The sequence below is a fragment of the Cebus imitator genome, unplaced genomic scaffold, assembly GCF_001604975.1.
Source record: "Cebus imitator isolate Cc_AM_T3 unplaced genomic scaffold, Cebus_imitator-1.0 Scaffold235, whole genome shotgun sequence".
Taxonomy (NCBI): domain Eukaryota; kingdom Metazoa; phylum Chordata; class Mammalia; order Primates; family Cebidae; genus Cebus; species Cebus imitator.
Window position 1 is genome coordinate 2,443,631 of NW_016107550.1, and position 18,092 is coordinate 2,461,722.

At 40.8% G+C, this 18,092-nt stretch overlaps 1 protein-coding gene across 9 annotated transcripts in view; it reads right to left on the reverse strand.

Annotated features, from left to right (window-relative positions):
* Nucleotides 1–18,092, reverse strand: part of LOC108282120 (putative DMBT1-like protein) — a 72,668-nt gene that overhangs the window by 45,464 nt on the left and 9,112 nt on the right. For 8 of the 9 annotated variants that reach the window (XM_037727637.1, XM_037727636.1, XM_037727631.1 and 5 more), the window contains exons 4-10: nucleotides 15,912–15,939; nucleotides 15,123–15,152; nucleotides 12,884–12,910; nucleotides 9,155–9,184; nucleotides 7,534–7,596; nucleotides 3,826–3,858; nucleotides 3,297–3,362 (exon numbers count right to left, since the gene is read on the reverse strand). In XM_037727637.1, coding sequence (XP_037583565.1) covers nucleotides 3,297–3,362; nucleotides 3,826–3,858; nucleotides 7,534–7,596; nucleotides 9,155–9,184; nucleotides 12,884–12,910; nucleotides 15,123–15,152; nucleotides 15,912–15,939 — 277 coding nt within the window. The remainder of the gene's footprint in view (nucleotides 1–3,296; nucleotides 3,363–3,825; nucleotides 3,859–7,533; nucleotides 7,597–9,154; nucleotides 9,185–12,883; nucleotides 12,911–15,122; nucleotides 15,153–15,911; nucleotides 15,940–18,092) is intronic. The other variant, XM_017497895.2, reaches the window with a different exon arrangement.

Genomic DNA, 18,092 nt, shown 5'->3' on the forward strand with positions numbered 1-18,092 from the left:
CCATTCACAATTGCTACAAAGAGAATAAAATACCTAGGAATACAACTAACAAGGAATGTAAAGGACCTTTTCAAGAAGAACTACAAACCATTACTCAACGAAGTAAGAGAGGACACAAACAGATGGAGAAACATTCCATGTTCATGATTAGGAAGAATCAATATCATGAAAATGGCCATACTGCCCAAAGTAATTTACAGATTCAACGCTATCCCCATCAAGCTACCAATGACCATCTTCACAGAACTGGAAAAAACCACCTTAAACTTTATATGGAACCAAAAGAGAGCCCGCATAGCCAAGTCAATTCTAAGCAAAAAGAACAAAGCGGGGGGCATCACACTACTGGACTTCAAACTATACTACAAGGCTATAGTAATCAAAACAGCATGATACTGGTACCAAAACAGAGATATAGACAAATGGAACAGAACAGAGGCCCCGGAGGCAACACAACACATCTACAACCATCCAACCTTTGACAAATTTCATCCCAGGGATGCAAGGCTGGTTCAACATACACAGGTATTTCCTATTTGAATACCTGACAAAAACAAGCAATGGGGAAAGGGGTCCCTGTTTAATAAATGGTGTTGGGAAAATGGGCTAGCCATGTTCAGAAAGCAGAAGCTGGACCCCTTCTTGACACCTTACACTAAAATTAACTCCAGATGGATTAAAGACTTAAACATAAGACCTAACACCATAAAAACCCTAGAAGAAAATCTAGGCAAAACCATTCAGGACATAGGCGTAGGCAAGGACTTCATGACCAAAACACCAAAGGCATCGGCAACAAAAGCCAAAATAGACAAACGGGACCTAATCAAACTCCACAGTTTCTGCACAGCAAAAGAAACAGTGAATCAGCAACCAACAGAATGGGAAAAAATTTTTGCAGTCTACCCATCTGACAAAGAACTAAAACAGATTTACAAGAAAAAACAAACAAGCCCATTCAAAAGTGGGCGAAGGCTATGAACAGACTCTTTATAAAAGAAGACGTACACATGCCAACAAACATATGAAAAAATGCTCATCATCACTGGTCATTAGAGAAATGCAAATCAAAACTACATTGAGATACCATCTCTTGCCATTTAGAATGACAATCATTAAAAAATCTGGAGACAACAGATGCTGGAGAGGATGTGGAGAAATGGGAACACTTTTACACTGTTGGTGGGAGTGTAAATTAATTCAACCATTGTGGAAGACAGTGTGGCAATTCCTCAAGGACCTAGAAATAGTAATTCCATTTGACCCAGCAATCCCATTACTGGGTATATATCCAAAGGATTGTAAATCATTCTACTATAAGGACACACGCACACAAATATTCATTGCAGCACTGTTCACAATAGCAAAAACCTGGAACCAACCCAAACGCCCATCGACGATAGACTGGACAGGGAAAATGTGGCACATACACACCATAGAATATTATGCAGCCATCAAAAACAATGGGTTTGTGTCCTTTGTAGGGACATGGATGAACCTGGAAACTATCATTCTCAGCAAACTGACACAAGAACAGAAAATCAAACACCGCATGTTCTCACTCATAGGTAGGTGAGTGTTGAACAATGAGAACACATGGACACAGGGAGGGGAGCACTACACACTGGGGTCTGTTGGGGGGAAATAGGGGAGGGACAGCGGGGGGTGGGGAGTTGGGGAGAGATAGCCTGGGGAGAAATGCCCGATATAGGTGATGGGGAGGAAGGCAGCAAATCACACTGCCATGTGTGTACCTATGCAACAATCTTTCATGTACTTCACATGTACCCCAAAACCTAAAATGCAATTTTAAAAAAAAGAATACACAATTTGTTACTAAAATAAGAATCCTTGCAAACAATAGGTTTGCATCATTTCATCTGTAATTAAGTCTCATCATCTCATCTGTAATTAAGCTGGGGACTAGTAGAAACACCCAGATAGCTCTGCTATTAAAAACAGAATAGTTAAGAATGCTAGAAAAGTATGGAAATGATACTCTCAGGCAGAGAATATACTCCACTGATGGTGGAGCTCAAGAAATTCCTTCTATAACCGGCTCAGAAGCAAGCATAGGATTTCACAGGGAAGAGCAATCTGGACATGATGGAAATGGGGCATTTCAGGCAGAGGGAGGGAGAAAAAAAAGTTCTTACCCTTAGGATGTATTGTTTTACAGAATCATTAGGACGAGAGTCAGGACCCAAAGGTCGCAAGGAAACTTAATTACTCAATGGGATGAGATCATTTAAAACAATTTGATTAGGGATTTAACAACTATTAATGGCATGTTCTAAGCACTTGGAATTCAGCAATACTTAAACTTGTTTTTGTAGACACTAGCCGCAATCTCAGTGAGCAGAAGGAGCTTTGCAGTCAGGCACACTAGGAAAACCTGGTATAACAGAGTCACCTCTTAGAGAATCCTGGTGTCCACAGTAGAGCAAGAGCTCTGATAAGTCCTGCAGTGTTTGAGTGTGTGTAAAGCACCTGTGAACATAATAAAGCATGCACAAGGGGAACATTAATATTACTTAACAGCCCTCTCCTAGAATAAAGATTGTTGAATATGGTCATTAATTAACTCACAAAGGAGATTATTATACTTTTCTTTTAGCTCTTATTTTTAGTATATTTAAACATGAAAATATGTAAGATATAAAGACAAGTCTCATAAATGTTTACTTTTAGATTTATTATCATTATATGGACATGGATGTTGAAAATACTAACTCAATAGCTGGTGTCAAAGGAAACACACTCAACATTGATAAAGACCTACCTTTAACAGGTTAAAAATAGGCTACAACAAAATAATATCTAATTTGTAAGGTGGATGCTCAGTCTTGTTTGGGGGCACACGCACATAGGTTACGATATACACAAAATTTAATGGTGTTTATGAGAAAGGAGAGAGAAAAGCCTGAGATTGAGGACTATTGGGAGCTTCAGATTTAACTGTGTTTTATTTCTTGATTGATAGGACAGGAAAACCAATATAACCTAATTTGTCCTATTTAGATAAGACAGACATGGTTATTCACTTTCTTATTCTCTGTATTTGCTGAATTTTTAAAATGTTTCCCTGGAAGAATAGCAAGTGAGGATGCTGTCTGGGAGGCCCAGTGAATTGGCCCCAGCCCTGGAGGCTGAGGTCCTCTCAGGATGGTGCTTCCTCTTTGCACCACAAGGGCTGCAAGTGGTGCTGCTCCCCCAGGCCCCTCCCTCAATGGGATGTCCCCACCTCCACCCTGTGGTTTGGAGAGCAAAAGGTTGTCCTCAGGAAGGTTGCTCACCTGAAGGACTGGGCCCAGGCACACTGGCCCTGCGGCTGGCAGATGCTGAGTCGACCACAGGTAGCACTGGAACCACATGGAAATGGGGATTAGGACCGCTAAACACAGAATAGGTCAGACAAGAACGCAACTGGCAGCTGGTGAAGTGTCCCCAGCCATGCCACACCTTAATGAAAGCATTTGGACTGACCACACACTCCCAATGAGCTGCCAGATTTCTTCTGATGAGGTTGGAGTCATGTTTAGGTTAAGCTCCTCAGTGTGACCCTGCTGTCCCCAAATGCCCATATGCTTCCCCCTTTAACTCTGTATCAGCCCCAGGTTCTGCAGGAGGCACTTAGCAGTAGTAAAATAAGTCACTGATGAATTGGGGAAAGGTTGTAAAAATCATTGCATTCATAAGGATGCTGATTATCTTAGATGACCCCATGGAAGACATCATACAACCTAGTGATCCACCTGCCTGGACATTTCCCGTGGATGGTTAAGGCCTCCCATCTATAGGATGAATGGTAGAATCATTGCTTACCTGCTAGGGTAGTTGGTAACTTTTCGTTATCTGCTGACAGTGAAAAACATAAATATCTGTTAGATCTGGCTTCACTAGTTTGCTCGAATACTAACTTCTCTTTGAGGCAGGATATTTGTACAAATAGGGGTTTTTCAGAGTGATACCTATTTCTCTTGAGTAGACAGATTTGCCTCCACTATACACTGTGTACCAGGATTGTTCTTGGCTAAGATGAAACCTGCCTCAAGAGGGGTCCAGCAGCCTGCCAACCATGCAATACCTACACATTTGTTTATTCTTTCAATAAACATTTATTGTGTGTCTATCATGTATCAAGCACTGGGATAGGGGCTAGGGATACGGTGACAAGCAAGACAGATAAAATCCTAGCCTCAGGGAGCTTCAAATCTGGTGCTGCAATTGACATTAGGCATCACACATGGTCCTTAGATTCCTTGGTAGTACATTTCTCCTGGCCTTAAACAACAACTCAACCTTTCCATGAGCTTGCTTAAAATGCTGGAAGTAGCATAAACAACGCATCATACTCATTTTTTTTTTTTTAACTAGCAGCTCATTGACCTACTTGGTGATATGGTTGGGTGGTCAACATCTTCCAGGGTAGTGGAAGCTGAGAGAACTGTTGGAAAAAACAATACAAAAAAAAAAAAAAATGACCAGGTCAGGCCTGGTGACTTATGCCTGCAATCCCAGCACTTTAGGAGGCCAAGGCAGGCGGATCACTTGAGGTCAGGTGTTCGACACCAGCCTGGCCAACATGGTGAAACCCCATCTCTACTAAAAGAAAAAAAATACAAAAATTACCTAGGCATGGTGGCGTGCACCAGTAATCCCAGCTACTCAGGAGGCTGAAGCAGGAGAATTGCTTGAACCCAGGAGGCGGAGGTTGCAGTGAGCCGAGATCACAGCACTGCACTTCAGCCTGGGCAACAGAGTAAGATTCCTTCTAAAAAAAAAAAAAAGAAAAGAAAAATTAAAAAATAAACTTTTTTAAAAAAGGAAAATGACCTCCAATATTTAATGCTGAATAGATAGAGGGACCCTTTATTTCAACTAGCTTTACACAAGCTCATTCAAAATGGAGAATTTAAAAAGGAACCAGAAGCCTCAAAAACATTATGCTAGGCAGGAAAGGCTGCGGGTGGCATGACACCATTTATGTGAAATATCCAGAATGGGTAAATCTGTAGTGACAGATGGAAGGCTGGTGGTTGCCAGGGGCTGGAGAAGGAACTGTGATAAAATGGTCTGGCTGTAGCAGTGGGCAGAAATGCCATGCCCTCTTCACCTGGCTTAGCCACTACGGGACAGAAGCCCCTCTTTGTGAAAAGCAGCATCCCACAGGACATTCCTGCAGGCACGGAAGGAGGTCACACTCTCTGTGCAGCTACCATGATCCAGGCTGCCCGCTAAGTGCTTTACACGGATTCAGTGACTTAATCCTCAGAACTTCTTGAAATCAGTGGCTATTGTTCCCATTTCCAGATGAGGTAACATAAGCACAAAGGGGTAAAGAAACATCATGAGAGTCTCATACATGGCAGATAGAAGACAGTAGATCCAGTAGTCAGCTGTGAGCACTTCACTGTCAAGTAAGTGGCATATTCCACTTAAGGTGCAAAAATGTCCTTATTTAGTCATGCAGACACTAGAGCTAGGAATTCAATGTGTTTTTTCTCATTTTTGTTCATGTTTGGAAGTGGAGGTAAATGTGCAAACTGGCAACAGCTAAATGACACTCGTTTGTTCAAACATTTACTCATTTATTCATTTAACGAGCACTGAGTGCCCATCAGAGAGCAGACATGCTGACATAGTCCTCAAGACTATGTGTGTGTGTGTGTGTGTGTGTGTGCGCGCGCGCGTGCGCACGAGTGTGCTGCGTGCAATGTTGAAAATGAGAAAGATATGATTTCTGCCCTCATGTCATTAGGGAAGCAAGTGGATACAATATGCAACCCGAAGAGAGAGGAATGAGTAAGAGCTAAAGTGAGGACAGATGAAAAGCTGTGAGAATCCAGAAGAAGGAGCCACTCCTGCCAGGGCAGCTCGTATAGAGACGGGGAGGATTAGGCCAGAGAGGGCAGGGGACTGGCACTGGTGTTGCAGTGGCCACCCAGTAGGCAATGGATATGTGAGTTTGGGAGAGGCAAGGGTAAGAGTACGCAAATTAAATGCAGACCCAGCCCAGAGATTAACTCTTTTCAGTCTTAGCTTTTGTCATCTCAAATAGATGCTCCTAGTTTCTGAATAGGCAATGTGCCTTCTCAATATTTTTTTTTGGAATTTAATAGGGTTTTAATGTGGTTTAGAGAGTTTAGAATAGTTCAGAGATTAAGCTTTAGGGCTCTGAAGTCAGACTGTATTATTCCACCAACCCTGAGGACAATATTTAACCTATCTCAGCATAAGTTTCCTCATTTTGAAAATTGAGGTTATAGACGTCCTCTCATCCAGCTGTTGGGGGGATTAGACAAGAAAATTCATGTAAGACATTTGACATATGTGATTGTTTCAGTGGAAGGCAATCTGTTTATTATAAATTAAGTGCAAATTACATATATAATTTTAGATTTTCTGGTTGCCGCATTTTAAAAAGTAAAAATAAACAGATGGAATTAGTTTTGATAATATATCTTATATAATCCCATGTATCCAAAATGTTATTACTTCAATGTAATAGTATCAAATACAAAATGTAATCCATATAAAAAAGTCAGTGAGCAATTTTACATTCTTTTTATAGTATTGTCTTTCTTAAAACAATTTCTGAGGTATAATTGATAGAGCAAAAAGCTGTGCATGTTAATGGGCATAGCTTTGTGTGTCTGGATACAAGCACACACCTGTGATCCCATCAGCACAACCAAGGTAATAAACATATCCATCCCATCCAAAAGTTTCTTGATGTCTCTTTCGTGTGTGTGGTAAGAACACTTGACATGAGATCTGCCCACAGCAAATCTGAAATGCACAAAACTGTGTTGTTAACTATGGACATGACGTTGCACAGCTGACATCTAGAACCTCTTCACATTGCATAACTGAAAGTTTATACCCATTGAACAACAACAACCCATTTTCCTGAGTCTTTGAAAGAGCTAGTGTGTATTTAACAGACACGGCACATCTCAGTAGCCACGATGATAGTGCAGGCTTAAGGACTTACCAAAGATGATTATTAGCATTGTCAGAATATGAATTATATGATGGTGTCATTGAAATGTCAGCAGTTACAGGTGATGCAGAAGTGGAAATAGAATCAACTAGCGCGGCCAAATGAAAATAGATTGTAATGGTGGTCACTGAGATGCAATTTAGGCATTTCTAAGTTGGATACTTCCCAGACATAAGGCCAGGTGCGCTAGTTTATTTCTTAAAATCAAAAGATATGAGGAGACTCTCTAATAATCTTTTTCTCTAACACACAGTTCCCCCATCTCTTTTCCTCTTACTCTGCATTTGTGAAAGCATGTGAAATGAGAAGACTTGTGTTATGTTCTTTGATAGCAAAATTATAGGTGATCAAACACAGAGTGAAATTCAGAACATCTCAGGGTCCCCTTGTCCCTTTCCTCTCAAATCGTTTGATCTCAGTGGTCTGTCAGCAGTACCTAGAGACGGTGCAGAACCACAGACTATCATTCAATGCAACTTAGACGCTACGATGAATTTACTGTGCTGGTGGTGGTGGCAGTGTCCTACCTGACGATGTTGAATGTGCAGCAGTTGTAGGAGGGAGTAGAGTTGAGATGGCAGCAGGTAGAACTGCAATAAAGAAGTAAGTGTGAACAGTAAGTAACTTGAGGGAGGGGTGTTTGGCCAGGGGCTCCCTGTGATTTCACAAGATGCAGCTTTGCCTCCATTCTGAAGTGACCTCTGAGTCAGTGACAGATATGCCAAATCACCTCCTAGCCACCTGATCTTCAATGCTGTTAGACTCAATCATCCCTGGCCTGTCTCTCTGCCAGATTCTATGTCTATGTGCAGGTATTTGGTGCTCTGTGATAAGAGTTCTGTGTTTTGGGTCTTAACATTCTTCCTAAGGGTTGGCCTGATGGTCTGTATCCTGAGGACCCTCTGGTACCTTTATTCACGTGTGCCGCATGTTTTATTCCTAAGCCTGTTTTGTTCCCAGCATGTCTGATGCTGTTGTACTAGCAAAAAACCTCTCTAGGGCTCCACAGTCCCACATTCTCTCCTGCTCTGCAGACCTAACTTCATGCCATGTCTGGCCACGGGAATTACCTACAATGTCCATAAGGAACATTGACAGAGGCAACTGCAGGAGATAGAGAACAATTGCTTCTCTTTTTGGATTGGCTTGGGTAGATGCTCCCCCTCTTCTGTCACACCTTTCTTCTCTCTACTTGCTGTTGGTCACCATATTTCACTGCATGTCCTGAATAACATGTCCATTTCTGCTCCACGAAGCAAAAGTAACTACAAAATTTATTTTATAAACAAGTGCAGGAGGCTGAATATTGGCCTCCCCAAAGATACCCAGGTCCTAATCCCTGGAACCTGAGCGTATGTTAGATCACACAGCAAAGGGGTGAATTAAGATTGCTGGTGAAACTACAGTTGCTAATCAGCTGCCTTAAAATTAGGAGATTATCCTGCATCATCAGGTGGGCCCAATGGCATCCAAGAGTCCTTAAAAGTGGAAGCAGAAGGCAGAAAACAGTCAAAGAAAGATTGGAAAATGCTAATCTCTCTGCGGGCTTTAAAGATGGAGGCCTGGCCACTAGCCAAGGAATGCAGGTCACCTCTAAAAACTGGAAAAGGCAGAAAATGGATCCTCTTTTTCCAGAGCTTCTAGAATGAACACAGACTGACTGACACTGCTCTTAGCTAAGACCCACTTTGGACATCTGACCCCAAGATCATAAATTTGTGTTGTTGAAGCTGCTAAGTTATGGCGCTTCATTTTAGCAGCCATGGAGAAATTATACAATAAGTAAACATTACATGCAATCAGATGATTCTTTCTCAAAAAAAAATGAAATATTTCCTTCATAAAAATTAAAAGAGTTTTGATATTCCCAGAGAAGCTGGCCAAATTGAAACTTAAATAATTACAAAACCCTGTGTTCCAAATGGTTTCCAGTATTTTTTAAAAATAGTGTTGTCAGCTCTCTTTTTTTAAGGGTTAGTGAATCTTTTAAAGTGATGTCCTGAAAATCATCTCCACCCAAACTCAGTTATACGGGGTAGGTTGTAATAAGTAAAATAACTCAATAGCCACTCTTCCATGTGCTCCTTCCTGTATTGGGTGGGAAAACAGAAATGTCCCAGGGAAAACAGCACAAACAAGTTCTCTTACCTGATAATATGATTGCTGAATTTCCATCACCTATTGGTATGAATAAATTGAAATAGTTCTCATTCTAGTAAATTGAATAACTTTTGCTTGACCTACTTATTGGTTTTCAACAAATCTTTAACGTGACAGGTCTAAAATACAAAATGTAAAATATTGTGGATTCCTGGTGAAATACAGCCCCTGGGACTTAACAGGCTCTCAGAGGTCCCGTATTTGCTGATTTTATTGCCTTTAACACAGACCAGAAAGAAGAGCCTTAACGTATAATACTGGCTCTTTAGAATGCCCACACACTGAAAGCAAGCCAGTCACCTGTGGTGCTCTGGGCCACCTGCCTATCCTGGGCAGTGGTTCCCAACTGGCAGCAAAGTAAGATGACCGTGGTATGTCCACATATGAACTGTCTTCTCAGCTTATGCTTCCTGCAGAGCCCAGTGGCCATCATCTGTCTCCTCCTGAACACTGTGCAGACATTTCTATTAATCTTATATATGTTATTAATATGTATACTATTATATATTGCATATAATATTCAATATATAATACTATATTATAATTATATACTATATCACAATTTTATATCATATTAGATTATTTTATTGTATTTAATATTGTTATAATTTATCTGATATAATTTAATATGTAATAATTATAATGTATAATTATAAACATATATGTATATGTTCTGCTACAAATTTTAAATGACAGTAAAATATATATATCTGCATAGCAAGACCAAAAAAATAGAAATATAAGATTAACACACACATGAATGAAAGGAAAACAAACAGAAAAATTACCAACCAACCAAAAAAACCCTTGGCTGTTGCTAGTATAGATCATTCAATTAAGCTCTGAACTTCCTGGGATTTGAAGGCAGACGGAAATCATGATGCATAATGGAATTCTCACTGCCTGATAAGTGGTATCCTCCTAAAAAAAGTCATTGCCTTTGTTCATTGAGTATTTTAATACCTAGTATAATGTTTTGAACAGCAATTTAAAGAAGTGGCAGAATGTTACATGTGTGTCTATTTTTTTTTCACTGAAATATTTATTTAAAACGTATTATATACCAGGAACTCTCTTTGGCTCTGAGATAAACAAGATCACCAAAGTTCCTACTCTCACAAAACCCACACTCTGGGGAGTGGTGCAGGAGGACACAGATGAGCAGGACAATGAAAAAGGACTACAAAGACTATCTTGGGCTGGGCACTGTGGCTCATGCTTGTAACCCCTGCACTTTGGGAGGCTGAGGTGGGCAGATCACTTGAGGTCAGGAGTTCAAGACCAGCCTGGTCTACACGGTGAAACCCTAAAAATACAAAAAAAAAAAAAAAATAGCCAGGTGTGGTGGTGCATGCCTGTAATTCCAGTTACTCGGGAGGCTGAGGTAGGAGAATTGCTTGAACCTGGGAGGTGGAGGTTGCAGTGAGCTGAAACCGTGACACTGCACTCCAGCCTGGGTGACAGAGTGAGACTCTGTCTCAGGAAAAAAAAAAAAAAGACTATCTTGAATGGTGTGAGTACCATGAAGAGAAAACAAAAGGCTGATCAAATAGAATGCGACTGAGAGGAAGTCTTTTCAGATTGTGTATTTAGGGGAATCCTCTCTGAGGAACTGACATTGAAAAATCCTGAAACCTGATTACAAGGAATGAGCTGAAGAAAAGTCTGGAAGAAGAGTATTCCAGACAGAGGAAAGTGCCCTCTACAAAGTCCTTAAGGTGGGAACTCCCTTGTCAGTTTCAAGGCATAGAACTGTTTTGGGGAACACAGCACAAGAGGAGATGTGTTCTCGAGGATCAGAGACATGAGCAAGGTGTAGGTCATGCAGGGTCTGAAAGGCCATGGTACCAGATTTGGATGTTATTCTAGATACAAGGGAAAGTTTTGGAGGGTTTTGAGTGAAAAGGAATGATCTAATTTATAATTACCAGCCTGCTCTAGTTTCCATGATGAGAACAGATCGTGTATATGTTGGGGGAGGAAAGAGAAGTAGTAGAGGACTATGTAGCAAATTGTTGCTATAGTGACATGAAAGATGATGGGGCTTTGGATGATTGCTGTATTAGTGGAGTTGGGAGATGCTAATGGGCTTAGCATATATTTTAGAAGTAGACACAGAATTTTCTGATGCATTGGTTTTGTGAAGTGAGGAGAGAGAGAAGGAATAAGATTTGCTCTATTTTTTTTTCTGATTTCAGAAACCAAACAGGAGAAATATATCTATTTTTAACATCAACTCTCCATAGAAGTCAAGCAAGGTATCATAATAAAAGTTGATTGACTTTTCTATGCTTCAGTTTCATCCTCAGTAAAATGGGGATTACAGTAGTACCTACCTAATCAGGTTGTTGTAAAAATTAAATGTCATTCATGCAGTGTTTAGAATTAATTACTTCATTAGAGCAGGGGTCAAGAAACTAAGGCTTGTGGTTCAACTCTAGCTGACTGCCTGTTTTTGTTAATAAAATTTCCTTGAACCATAGACACATTCATTAGTTTATGAATTGTCTGTGGCTGCTTTTATGCTAATGAAGCAGAGTTTAATAAATGCAATCAAGACCATCTGGCCTCTCTAGCCTAAAATACTTATTATGTGGCCCTTTACAGAACAAGTTTGCCTCTCCTTAAGGTACTTACCTGCATAATTACTCATTACTTAACTATTTAAATTATTAATTAAATAAATTATTAAATAATGGGTAATTATGCAGGTAAACTTCTTAGAAAAGTGCCTGGGTCATGGTGAACACTCTATAAAAGTTGGCTCTTGTTATCTTTCCATGTGTACTATCTCATTTAACTTAAATGGAGCACTGTAAATTTGGTGTTTTTATCCCCCTTTTATAAAGGTGTTAGTGAATTGCGCAAGGTTACATTAAATAAGTGACTGAGATGGAACTTACACTCAGACCTTCTGCTGCTGAACCCATGCCTTTCCCTCATCCCCAAGCTCAGCCTCAGCTAGTACACAGGCCTGTCTTGAACACACTCCCATTGCATTTACTAATTGTAGGACACACCAGTTTCCTAATACGCTAGGAAATTGATCCTGACACGGTATGTACAGAATATGTAGTGTATTCTCCTCTCCAAATTCAGCTCAGCAGCTGCAATGAAAAAAATTTTTTTTTAAACCAAAAGAAAACTGCATCAAATAAGGACTAACTGCAAATGCAACATGAAAATACCTCCTACCTTGGAGCATTTGCAGTGAGTCTTCAGCATTGTCTGCAGGGAGACAGGTTGGGAATTAGGTAGCATTAGAACTTCAGAGTGAAGTACAGGCAGATACTTCCCTTCCACAGCCACACTGAGCCCCACATTGCAGGAAAGAATATATGCTAGACGGTAATGTAAGCAACACAAACAATTTACCAATTTTCCTTAAAAATCTTGGTGATAAGAATCATGCCTTTAACAGTAACTCCATTGGAAAAATGAAAATAGCAATGCTATAGAATAACCAAAACCCTCATGATGGAAGTGAAAATAAAGTTAATTCTTGTGGAACAAAGCAGTCCAATGGCATTTTGACTTAACAGGATTATCTTAATGGCCCAGGAATGTAGAAATGAAAAATAATGACTGCCAATATATAGTAAACTGATCCCTCCCACCATTCATTCCATTTATCTCTTTATTATCTGCCCATTACCTGCCCAGGTAGCTTCTAGAATGAAAATGTATCAAGTCAGTAAAGCAAAAGCATGAACTTACCTGAGGTAAGCTCTAAGTACTCAGCCTCTGTTAACATAGAGGAAAAGAAAAAATCTACCTTAGAAAAGGGTAGCTGCCTCTAGAGATGCTTTAAAAATAAATTTTAAAATGAAAGAATATGACTCCAAGAAATAAAAGCATTGACCCTCACTGCCTTGGTTCAGGTGACTTTAATTAACTATGAAATATATATTTTTTGGCATAGTGTGTCTAATAACACATGTTCAATTCAATTGTGGCTCTGCTGTGTCTACTGTGCAAACCGTATAATGACTCCAAAGAGGAGAAAACACTAATTATACACATGAAACTGTTAGGTGGAATGCAGTAGCTTTATAGACTAGACTGCTTTGATGGAATTATCTGCCAAAACTCCAAATAATTCAAAAAAATTAAAGGGTTGGGAAAAAAGCAAAATCTAAATGAAAAAAACCAAAACTCTCTCTCTCTCTCTCTCACACACACACACACACACGCACACACACACACACACACACACACATACTTAGAAATTTTGGAAAGTGACCAAGTTTACTGCTGTAGACCTGCTAAATTATTTGCTTTTGTGTCCCCACTGGCACACAAACATATGCCGTTAGCACTGGTAGTATGCTAAGTTAGTCACATGTTTGGTGGAAATTTGTTTGTATGTCTAGGCCAATGTTCTCAGGGGCAATTTACTCCCGCACAGGACACTTAGCAAGAGTGTGAGGAGTAGGCGTGCTACTGTCATTAGCGGGAAGAGGTCAGGGATGCTGCATAACAGCCTGCAATGCACAGGAGGGCACAGCTACAACAGAGTGATCTCAAGCCTGTCCTAGACTGAGCATGATGATGACCATTTGGTTAAAGTCTTGTGATTAGCAATCATAACCTGAGCTCACAATCAAGACTAGCTATTGCTATTCTAGTTTACAAACTCCTTGTTTTGCTACCTTCAGTTGACTGCAAATTTTTAGTGGGAAAAGCCTTTGTCTCTTAGTTCATCACAGTGACCTGAAGAAAGAACCCACCCAGGTAGTGATTCACATCACTGTTGACTCATGCTGTCTTTCGTCATTCATTTTGAAATCTAGTCTTTGTAATGGTACCATCAATATCTTCCACTATTTTTCTCTGTGAAAAATCCACTTCAACATTGTGTGGCTACTAAGTTCCTGAGCTTAAGTTGAAATTCTCACATTACCACCGTGTCTTTACTTTTGGTTCACCCAAGTGGCAGAGATGGTCAATTATATAGGTGCAAGCACTGCCAGTAGGGTGAGTGGAGATGCAGCCTCCATCATGTGAGGGGCACCTATGGAGGGAGAGGTGACCACTACCTGCACAGATGATGCTAGCGTCTTCTCTGGGACCACAGTTATGCAGGCCCCAGCTGGCACGTGGACATTGTCCCAAAAAACTTTCTTTCCCAGTATAGTCCACATCATCCAGCAGAAATTCGCCTCTGCCTTCACCAAATTGGGCCTCAGCAGGGGCTGCAAGGGCACACCCACAGTGCAGCTGCCAGCACACCACGTCGGCTTCATTCAAGTCCCACTGGTCATTGCAAAACCTGCCCCACTGGCCATGGTAGAAAACTTCCACACGCCCAGAACACCTGCCTGACCCATTCACTAGTTGCAACTGTGGTCAGTCTTTGGAGGAAATACAAAAATACTGCATGTTAGCAGAAGGAACATATTCTGCATTAACATATTTGTTTCACCTTGCAATAAGCATTTACTGAGCACACACCAGGGCAGAATATATAGCACTGTGGATACTGTGGTTAAACGGACAGATCCAACTCTGGCTGCCACAGAGTTTGGGGTCTAGTTTGCAAGTCTGGAGGAAGCAGTCATGTTAATCTAAAATTACGTGGAGATTTGCAACTATGCTAAGTGCTAGGAAGCAGTATACTCTCATGATGTTTTGAGAGCATATAACAGGGTGGGGGTGGGATTTGGGGATATCTTTCCTAAAATATGACAATGGATTTTAGGCTTGAAAGAGGAGCAGGAAGAAGTTACACAGACAAAGAAAGATAGGGAGGAGGACAGAGCCTTTCTCTGTGCATTAACACAAAATCAAAAACCAAACACCTGTACAGATTTATGAGTGAAGTGAAAGCATTGGGATCCTCGGATGAAACCTTTCTGTTTGGCAGTGTTTGTAGGGTTGGAGATACATCCATCACATTAGCAGCAAATGACCCATCAATCTGTATCAGCCAGGAAGTTACAAAATCTTGACTTACCACCAGGAAATGGTGTTAGGATCTCAGGATCTATGAGCAGAGAGAAATAAATGAAGTGTCATTGTCATGCAAAATAGTCTACCCAAGTTTACTGGGCAAGCATCAGCATGTATGTGATGGTCTCCTGGAACAGATGTTAAGCTAACGGCATGCTTTGAGAAATATATCCAGTAGCTTCTGATCAGTGGCAAGTGAGAAATTTATCATGCATCTCAGTCATGTACAGATTGATCTTTTAAGATGGATTATTTGTGCAAATGTACCTTCTACCAAAAAGGCAAAATGTTCATAGAACTATATTCCCAAGGCACTCATAAAGGAGAATGCTGGAGGGCTCAGGTTAACAATAGGCTGTGCTTTTCTCAATAATCTCTGAATTTGCTAAACAGAGATGGAGAGGGATCTCTTCTGAGGCCATAGTCACTGCCTTTCCAGCCTTAGAGGCATGATTTTGGTGTCCAAAGTTAGCATTTTCTTTAGTCTGAGTTTAATAACATTTTTGCATGATAATTTACTAAACCATATTCATGTCCTCACTCCATGATTTTCTAAAATACATTTAGACAACAGTTTGGGTATCAAAGATTTCCTTGTGGTTAAAGGCAAGGAAGCTACCTGTTTTTTCTCTTTCCTTGGTTGTGTCCTTTTGATTAAATTCAGTTTTGTTTTGTTTTGTTTATTTCTGTTACTCTTCAATCTCATGCAATGCATTATGTTGGTAAATACAATCAAAGGATTAGGGGCATTAGTGGATGTTCTGTTAAAGATATAGTAAAGTGTGATTCTTACCAAAAGTTTGCAGGGGTTCATTTTCATAATCCATGAGGAGAAAAGAAAGTTATATGTAAACTGAGTTTATTAGAGATGATAAAAATTCTGGAATGCCCTGTACTTGCTAGAAGGATCTGCTGCTGCCCCATTACTAAGACCCCAGTGAAAAACTTCACCCTGGAATTTGTCTTACATACCATTACTTCAAAAAGACTTAGGGCATATCTGGGAAGGAAAGACCTTTTGACTATTTTCAATATTCATTGAAACGCAAACATTTTAGTGTCAACACCAGGCTCAGGAAGCCTATGTGCAACTAGGGTTGGGTTTCTAAGTTTCTCACCATGAGATGGGGTAGAAGACCCCACAGGATAAATAGGCACATCTTCCTAAGGGAATGAAGTTACCTAATGTTGTTGAGTTTTTACAACTTTGTTTTTATATTAAAGTAAATATGGCTTCATTGTGACTTGTAAGAAAAACTGGGCGACTTTTTAAAGTAAGTAAAGGATTTCAAAGAGAGTGAGCTTAGGGCATGGAAACATGGGTCATGCTCTTTGGGGGTATTTGAAAAACAGTGGAACTGACTAATCCATTTACATCTGGTCCTCTCACTCAAGTAGTCAATTACATATTTCCCCAATTAACATTCTTCTACTTTCTCTCAATGTCACTGTCACTGGAGGTGGAGGGGAAGAGCACTTGAGGAAATGGAACTTGGGAAAGTGTGATCCTCAAGGATGGAAAAAGGTGGGTCTCAGCTCCTGTTTAAATAAATTAGGGCAGATCAGCACAGGGTTCCCTGCACCTGGGGAGCTTGCCAGGATTTCTGGGGTGTGAGTGTGTTGGGAAGGCCTGAAGTAGGTGAGGAGAGTGAGGCTACAGGTAGAGCATCAAAGACAACTCTGAACATTTGAAAATTTTTGCCAAGGTGCAGGGCAATTTTTCCAGCATGTAGACATTTGGTGCAGGAGACAGCACTGGATATGGAGTCCAGAGACCTAAATATTTGCTGGGGGACTTTGGTCAAGGCATGTAACTTTGACCTTGCTTACCCTTGTCTCTGAACCCCAGTTTCCCTATTTGCAACACAAGGCTCATAAAACAAGCTCCCCTAAATTGCTGTAAGGGTGGAATGGGATCGTGAACAGGAGGTGCTCAGGAAACTGGAGAGCACTCAGTGACTGATGTTGCGGTTATGCTTTGTGACAGTCTCTTAGGCAAGACCACTCAGAGATCTGTTACATTTGGACATGGAGCACATGGCCTGTTAAGGCTACAATAATGATTCAGTGAATCTGCCAAAATGCCATATGTAAAAAGAGATGAGATTATCCCCGTCAAAAATGACAGGATAAATTTAATTAACCGTAATTAGTAGAGGGGACAATCAGAGGAAATGACTGGAAAATAAACTAGACCAAGGCTAACACTTGGGGAAGAAACTATAGTCAACTTTACTTTCATTACTGATACAACTATTAATTAATCAACAATCAGTTAATTATTAACAAACAGTTATTGCAATCAGTAAATTCAACTGCACATGTTTGATTCTGAAGCAGCGTTTCGCAACCTCAGCACTGCTGACATTTGGGCTGGAAAGTCTGTGGTGGGAGCTGTTCTGTGCATTGTAGGATATTTAGCAGCATCTCCGGCATGTGCCCACACGGGCTAGTGGCACCCCAGTTGCAACAATCAAGAACATCTCTAGACATTGCCCAATGTCTCCTGGAGGGCAAAATCATGGGAAGTGTTTTTAAATTGCCTGAAGCAAGATTTATATTTACAATATTTTGCTAACTAGGTTGTTCTCAGTCCCTCTCTTCCACCTTCCCTCCCAAGGCACCTGGTGCAGGACTTGCTGCCTGAGAGTGGCAGTCTTCTTTCTGCCTGTCCAGGTTTCCTGGAGCACCCCCATGAGGCAAAGGTAAATTCCAGGCAGGCCTGCTGAGGACTCACAGGAAAGGCTTTGGACAGTGTTCTGTTTGGTTCAATAATAAGGCAAGACCCTGGGGTCCAGGAGGTGGGAGGGGCTAGGGCTGCCTTTGCCCTGCAGGCTGATGAGAGGCCTTGGGAATGATGGTTTAATGGACTGGAGCTCTCCTCTGCCCTCTTAACTGCAGTTGAGATGGAGCTGGCTGCACTGGGCAAAGTCCTAGCCACAGCAGGCCCTTGTCTGTGCAGTCCAGTCAGAAG